Source organism: Limulus polyphemus, unplaced genomic scaffold (assembly GCF_000517525.1).
Source record: "Limulus polyphemus unplaced genomic scaffold, Limulus_polyphemus-2.1.2 Scaffold253, whole genome shotgun sequence".
Classification (NCBI taxonomy): Eukaryota; Metazoa; Arthropoda; class Merostomata; order Xiphosura; family Limulidae; genus Limulus; species Limulus polyphemus.
In genome coordinates this window covers 576275-584925 of record NW_013665863.1, presented here as the reverse complement: position 1 = coordinate 584925, position 8651 = coordinate 576275, and the positions used below count along the sequence as shown (strand labels likewise).

General features: G+C 33.5%; 1 protein-coding gene across 1 annotated transcript in view; it reads right to left on the bottom strand.

Annotated features, from left to right (window-relative positions):
* Positions 1 to 251: 251 nt before the first annotated feature.
* LOC106478827 (transmembrane protein 178B-like) overlaps positions 252 to 8651 on the bottom strand; it is a 24394-nt gene continuing 15994 nt past the window's right edge. Inside the window, exons 3-5 of the mRNA XM_013939399.2 lie at positions 3131 to 3268; positions 2498 to 2595; positions 252 to 745 (exon numbers count right to left, since the gene is read on the bottom strand). Of these exons, the coding sequence (XP_013794853.1) occupies positions 503 to 745; positions 2498 to 2595; positions 3131 to 3268 (479 nt within the window). The 3' untranslated portion in view covers positions 252 to 502. The remainder of the gene's footprint in view (positions 746 to 2497; positions 2596 to 3130; positions 3269 to 8651) is intronic.

The window sequence follows — 8651 nt, the reverse complement described above, 5'->3', positions numbered from 1 at the left end:
TTAAAAATATTAAAAATAAAATTAATGTACGATATTTGGATAAATCCAGCGGGAAAAAAAATTAAAGATTTTTTTTTATACTGCAAACGTTGTGATTGTTTCGACACTAATTGGGTGGTTAAGAGTTAATGAAATTTCCTTATATAAATAGTTGTAATTTTTTATAAACCCGTATTAACACAATGATGCTGGCCCTTCCAAAAATGTCTTGTATGCTTTAACAACTCTTAGTTAATTTTTCTAAAAAAAAAAAAAGTTAAAAATCTGCGTAGTGATACTCTTGTCGATATACACGTAGCCTGGATTATTTTTTCTAACATCTTTTTTAAGCTGACAGTGTTTTCTGTTCGAAGTCTTCACCGTACCTGGTAATGTTAACAAAGAAAATTTCAATGGCTTTATTTACATCAACTTGTAAAAAAAATTATACTGATGGAACACGGTTAAACAGTCTTAACATAAGCATTGTTGTTAAATGGAAGACTTGAAAAAAAAATCCAGCCTAGTAGCCATATTGATAGTAAGGGCCAGGATAAGCCGCGTAGTTGTACGGTTGTCGTTTGTCTGGATAAACAGGCATGAGGTACTGGATGTTCTTTGCTTGTTCGGTCTTCTTCTCCCGTCGAAGGCAATGAGCGGAACTAAGAAACAAGATGGAGGTCAACAGGCACATTCCCACACCAATCCAAACTAGGATGTAGGACCAACCATAGTTGAAGGTGGTGTGACCTTTGTGTTTCAGGACCTGTGGAATAATAAAACTTATTAACACTAAGATTGTACGTGAAATAGCTTCACAGTAATAATAATAATATCTCGTATTTGTAGGACATGAACGAAAACAAAATTTAGATAATGAAATTAAATATTCACCGGTGATATCCTCAAGTACCCTTTTATTGTTTTAGAAAACACGGTATTTACTCATTTTCCATTTAACACTTAGCGTTGCCCGCCTGAATCCCAACCACCAAAAACTGTTGGGTTAGTTGACCCACTTCTTTTCTTGCACAATAACACTGTTCTAGAGCAAATTCATTTAAAAATATAAAAGTACAAATCACGAAAGTGTTGGTTGTTGTTAAGCGTAAAGCCACGCAATAGGCCATCTGAGTTGTGTTCCTCTACAGGGAATGCATATGTTAGTTATAAGTTGGGTCAGCAGCAGAAAATGTAACATGAATGATGAACGTTAAGAATTCTTTTTTTAATGAAGATTTCAACCGATTCTTCAAAAAATAATTTCAAGACAGAGGTCAACTCTTTATCCAATTGGACTATCTGCTTTGTCCACCGAGAAAAATCGAACCCCGAGTTTTGGCGTTGCAAGTCTGTAAACTTACCGCTGTCCCACCGGAGGACTATCCAATTAATAACAGCGCATTTGCATCTTTATAGAAAGTAAGTTTGTTTTGAATTTCGCGCAAAGCTACACGAGGGATATCTGCGCTAACCGTCCCAAATTTAGCAGTGTAAGACTAGAGGGAAGGCAGCTAGTTATCACGGCCCACCGCCAACTCTTGGGCTACTCTTTTACCAATGAATAGTGGGATTGACCGTCACATTATAACGCACCCACGGCTGAAAGGGCGAGCATGTTTGGTGTGACGGGGATTCGAATCCGCGACCCGCAGATTGCGAGTCGAGCGTCCTCACCACCTGGCCATGCCGGGGCCCTACAAAGTATGACTTGGAAAGTGGTAGAAGTACAACATCCATCGGACTTTTGATCTCTGTTCGCAGTCTTGTGTGGAATTAATTTAAAACTGAAATTATAAAAAAAAGATGACGCTGCTCTGCCTTACAACAACCCACGCCCAATTCCTTTTTCATGTGAGAAGGAAGATGCTTCTTATGAAATATCAGTAGAGAGATTAATTTGTTAAAAAATCACCAGGTGATAAGTAAATCTTCTTTGTTGAAGTTGACCTCTTTGTTCTCCTAATGGTAAAAAGCTTGTACCAACAGCAAGTACAAACTTAAAATGGTGGTTGAACGTTAAACCTATTAATGAAATTCAGTTGGCTTTTTCAAAATTTACTTTTCCTTGATATCTAATACTTCACTTGATGCTAATCTCCCATTTTCTAATGCAACAATGGTATTTCCTTCGTGGAAAACATACAATGAAAACAACAACTGAACTTTAAAAGATGTAGATGCAGGTCATGTATAAAAACGTATTGCTGTTATTTTTTGATTTAATTATTACTGCTTCTGCATCATTGACACTTTTTACAGATTCCCAACTCAAAATTTTGCATACCACGATAAACTGGAAAGCGTGCGATGTATTTACCGCCTAGATCAGCGGTTCTCAAAACTTAGTAACCCGAGGTCCCCTTTTAATTTAAAATTTTCTCGCAGAACCGCCCCCCCCCGCCCCAAACCTATCGAGTTTTTTTCTTAATATATAGATATGTGTGTGTGTGTGTGTGTGTGTGTGTGTATAAAGATTTGCGAGTATAGATTGATGTATACTGATAACTGTGCTTACATCTGGCCAGCCAAAGTACGCCATACTATCTCGAAGTTTCTGATAATCGTAATACTGAACTCCGTGCCACAGTCCCATGGCACCAGCGTCCACAAGAGCTGAAAGAGAAACGAAAGAAACATTACCACTATTTCCAAAGAACGTACAAACCACAATGCTATGATGAATTAGGTTGATTATTCCCCGATTTGTTTAAGACTTGAAATATCACCATCAATCTAATTGTTGATATCTAAGCCACAAGTAGATATTATTTTGGTAGTTAATATTCTAAAAAAAAAATTCGTTTCACTGCATTTATCACAAGTAATATTGAAATATTTAGGGCGATTATTACATCCTGGCGTAAATATTTAGGGCGATTATTACATCCTGGCGTAAGGATTAACAACTTATGTCTTTTAATTTAGATTGGGTAAAAAATATGAACATGTTATCTATATGTTACACATAATTGTCATAACATAAAAGATGCTAAGAAAGACCTATAAACACTATAATATATACTTTTTCATTTCACACATTTATAGTTAACAAATCCTAAAATCATATACGAAGATATATGAACATTTCAATAGCAACGTTTAAGGCCTATCACTCTACGCTAAGAAGTCACTTAGTCCATAATATTACCTGCTAGAAGTTGTAGAAGGCCAGTGGCAACGATATTTCCATGGGAGCGTTTCCAGCATCCTGCAACGCCCGTGAAAAACGAAAAGAAAAGAAACAAAAAGCCCACAAGATACAGTCCGATCACAGCTCTCGCCATATCTGTGAAGTAAAAAAAAAAAAAATGGGTAAGATGTATCGTGGACATGACATTTTCTCAATCAGTACGTTTCATAACATCTGTTGGTTTGTACCTTATTTGTTCTGATCATGATTATCTCTCTAATCTTTCCATGGTAATTTTTAAAGTTTGCCATACGGATTGTATCAGTAATGATATTATGAAGTCAAGTAGGATAATAAAATATATTAATCACAAAATAAGAAACTCGATCATTAGGACTTCAGAAAAGTTTGCCTGTCTACTTAAAGATGCTTTTGTACACATATGGTACACTGAAACTCGATAGCATTGTAAGCCCTCTGACTTACCACTGATACTCCTGAAAAGGACGATTTACCCAGTGATTGAGCGGTAAGTCGAAAGGCTTACAATGCTAATTAACGGGTTTCGATTTCCGTGGCGAGCACAGCGTAGATAGCCCATCGTGTAGTTTTGCGTTTAACAACAAACGAATAAAATCTTTAAAACGAGTTCGGGTTATCAAGTTCTCTTTTTGTGGTTGGGGAAATGAAATATTGTTGTTACTTAAGAATATAACATTAATTATTGAAGGCATTTTGCGAGACTGTCACTTATTAGTTCGTTGAAATAAAAATACTAATAATAACCCTGAATAATAATAGTTGTTCAAAACGCCATCTATAATAAGTCATATTTTACTGCTTCATTTTTCCACCTACGCAAGCAATTTGTCTACTATAAACTCTTTAGACTATTATGTTGCCTGTGTATAAAATTTGATTGTGCAATAATCTTCTGAAGACGTAATCTTTAGCTATTGTTATACCACCCATGAAACACCGACCCTCTTATTTATATATATATAGTTATTTGGTATCATTTTGTTCCGCTAGGTTGAGGCGACGCTCTAATGCGAAAACTGCCTACATTTTTTTTTTTGTAATTTGCTACTATCTATCATATTATGTGTAGTAACTAACCCACAAACATCTTGTGAAATATGATAAATATCTTAACTTTTTTTAACAAATTATTTTTTCCAGTCTTGTACGCAGTATTTCGTCCTTTCCAAGGCTGACACACAAGTTTATGATGTCACTATAGAATCCTCCACAATAAACAAAAAAGTCCTAAAATCGATGATAGTGTTTTTAATCGCGAAACTGTAGGTGTATTAATGTATTTACATTGCGTGTAAATACGTTTTGTCAAGGGAAATGAACTTGAATTCACCCAAATCGAAACAATAATCGAGACAGTTTTGTTTTTTTATGAGGTAATTGTGAACGGTTTTTTGACATAAATATAAAGAGGGCGCGTTTTGCAGAAGGCACGTGACATTATAGCTTACAAGACAGAGGGTGTAGTTTAAGTATTTCTATTTTTAAGAACTACATTAGTTCAGCATTATGCTTACTACATGAATATGAAGTATTTACAATTCTCATTTAATGTTTGAAAGTACAAATGAACAACGAGTTATTATTTTTTTTCAATCAGGTTCACTCATTTTTAACAGGATTAAAGTGAAAAAAAAAGTACTACAAACTGGATTTAAATGAACTTACGGAGTTATGTATATGTAATCTCCGTCGTTTGTTTGTTTTTCTATCTTGTAAAACCGTACTAACATCTCATACCACGGCCAATGCATCATAAGTTTTCTAACAAAAATATTTGTTGTTGTTAAACGCAAAGATACAAGATGGGCTATCTTTGCTGTGCTGAAGTGAAAATAAATAGCTTCATTGCATGAACTGAATGATTAGGCTTAGTTTATTATTATTATTTACAGCTCAAACTCTAAAATAACCGATGAGAGGCAATCAGTTTTTAAAGACAATTTTTCTAAACGCTCCTCAGTGGCACAGCGGTATGTCTGCGGACTTATACCGCTAGAAACCGGGTTTCGATACCCGTGTTGGGCAGAGCACTGATAGCCCTTTGTGTAGCTTTGTGCTTAATAACAAACAACAACTTTTCCAAACTATTTATACAACAAACACTTGTGGGTCTATTTTTGAATAAAAAATATTGAGATTTCGGCTAATTTTTTAACCGTTTATATGGCTTGAATATATTTGTTTGTTTTGAATTTCGTGCAAAGCTACTAGAGAACCGTTTGTGCTAGCCGTCCCTAATTTTGAAGTGATGGACTAGAGGAATGGCAGCTATTCAACATCACCTACCGCTAACTCTTGGATTATTCTTTACCAACGAATAGCTGAGGGTACTCATTAAGGAAGCAAAAATTGTATAAAAAACAATGTTAGATAATGTTGCCCTTTCTTCTTTCGTTACTCGATCCCTAATGACCTCATTAGACGTTAATTGCATACCCTGCTTTATGGAAGGCAATAACTAACTCATTTAACTGATTAAGTACTTGTGTCTTTAGATTAAAAGCCAAAAGGCTATTTAAAAAAAGTGAAAATGTGTCCAATTTCAGGTTGTTTTTTTTTCTATCTTCCTTATTGGATAAAAATCCTAAAACAAAATAGCCGTCGGACAGTTTCCAGTTACCATACCAAAAAGTAGGGTTATCGAGCCAGTAAGTCAAAGTTCATTTACAAAAATGTGGAAATGTTTCTAATATATATACACACACACACACACACGCGCGCATAATGGATCGTCTTTACAGCAAGATTCGTATTACAATTAAATAGCCTGGTAGACAAATCAACCAGGAAAACTCAATTATATTTTACATTGACAGTAATAAATTTCTTAATGCCAATAGAAACAACTTCATAAAATATGGCAAATACATTTTAACAAAAACATTTTTTTCCCAGCATGTATACTGTATTTTCTGCCTACCTAGATTGACAAATACAAGCCCTCTACCACGGTCATGATGTTACATACACACGTAATACATAGATATATACCTGTCTCTTTACATTAAACTTCACCGGGTTCAATGAACGCTGTCTTCACCGGGTCCAGTGGATACTTAATTACACATAGAATATACGAAAATATTTTTCTTTCATTTTCATTCCTCCCCACGTCAAAAACTTTTTAAAAAGAGATTTCGACGATATTTTGAAAAATATGTTTTTACGACATATACTGCAGTTCAAGAAACGGAATAGTTGACTTGAATAATATAGTTTTTTTAAGAAACACCAAAATTAGCAGTTTAATTATTTGTACACACATGGCAACTACATTGCTCATAAGATCATCTTATACAAGCAAAATCTACACACACAAAAAAAAGTAAGTACATTTAATCGGGCACTTAGTTACCAATTTTCAATTTGAATACTGCTTTCAATGAAAACGATACCAACCACCTGGCAGATACATTTCAATATATGCGTGATAAAAAAAAGCATTTATACCAATAATAAAACTGTATGGGAAAGAGAGCAAAATCTATTCAACATTTCATAAAAAAGCCTCATCAAAAGTGGAGATCCCAAATCCTCACCGATATCCACTCACAGTTGAGAATATATTCATCTAAAATGAAAGAAAACAAAGTGTACGTAAAGCAACAAGCAGCAGGTGAAGATATACTTTAGACAACGTATATAACATTTTGTACAGCCTTAAGCCTTGTTCAAGGTTACACATTACAGTTATATATCAGTGTAATTTTGTACAGCCTTAAGCCTTGTTCAAGGTTATACATTATAGTTATATATCAGTGTAATTTCCAAAGGAAGAAAAACAAGGAAGAGGAGCCTAGGTTACTGACATTTTGAGCTGGTCGACTACTTCTTCCTGGTTATTGTGGCCCCAAAGAATTTATAATACCACAGATCGAAGCGATAGATCTTTACAGCAAACTCCAAGACTTTTATCGTGTATATACCTTATTTAAGAAAGATCGAAAACCATTTACTATTTTTGGATTAACCACTCCAAAACTTTTATTAATCCAGATATCAAAGCCTTTTTTACGCTAAGCCTATCTTAAATTAAATAGTAAGAATAGACGAGAAAAAAAAATATGTACATATGCATACCATAATTAACACGGCAAATTCTAGAGAAGTAAGCAATATTATTCATTACCTGTAATTGCCTTAGTTTATATACAAACATGAAACATTCTAAATAATAATAATGAAGTAATGTTAAACTTGTTTATTCTCTTTCGATATAAATTAAATTTATTCAGAAAATTATAATGTCTGACTAAACGAGTTATTTTCACTAAAATGATAACAAAGAGAGATGGAGCCAATATTATTATATCTGTTTATCGTATTAATTTATGTTTATGCTTATCTAATGAATGTATTGCAGGTTTTAGTTTCCTCAATATGTAGAAAATTTAAGCTAATTTAAATATTCTAACATTGTTTGCATTTACATGAAAAATAACGAATTTACTATTCAGAAAAGTCAATACGATGATTGATCAGTGATAAATACACTCTATCTCATGAAGCATTTCGTTGGTGTTCACAAAATGATATAACTTGTATTAAGAGAAATATAAAAAACAAACAGATACCAAACAATTTGTACTACGACTTTCCTCTAGTAGTTCGGTGCTGATACATTTCAACAATAAACAGACAGCACTTGTTTTTAAAATAACATATTCAAAACAAGTCAAATGCATATACAAAAGAAAAAAAAATCGTTACATTATTGTTTACCACAGTTGAATTTACAGCTTTAAATAATTCTCTTTTTCGTCAAAAGTCCACACAGTATGGTTCAATTACTTTAGAACCCAACTGACAAGATGAATTATTCTTCCTTATCACTGTTGTTACAATACAAGCTGTGAAACTCATTTTAGGTATAGCCTGTTACAGGTAAACTAACAATCAGGCAGTCTAGATATGTCTATCTCTCTCACTTACGTTCTGTATCTGCATGTATTTATAACACGTGACAGAAAATTTAGAAATATTTAGCCATCTAGTAACAACAATATTGAACATAACGACAAAAACTAGAAGCTTCAAGTAAGATGACGTTAACAATATTACAAAAGCCTAGTACAGTAATTAAACTATATACACAAGGTACGATTCGTTCAGAGTTACACAACGAAACTTGTCATAACTATCGCTTTTTAAATAATTAATTTTTAACACTCTTGTTACGAAAACCAAATAATCATTAAATATTAAATCTCTAAATAAACTAAATGGTAACTCTTAGGTTGAACAGTCTTATACACCCAACATTCACAGTGAGTTCTTAAAGCTTATACAAAACTTTTAGTGAGGCAATAATTAATATTGTAATATTATGTTATGTTATAAATAAATTGTGTGAAAGTTAGAATTTTTGCGTTATTTATCATATCATCCCCTCCCACATTTTTTCAAGTTCATAATCCGGATGAGTACCGCAGCTTGTATTTTTATATTCCATTACGATTGGGGAGAGAAGGAGATCTAAGATGTTTAAAAATGTGTC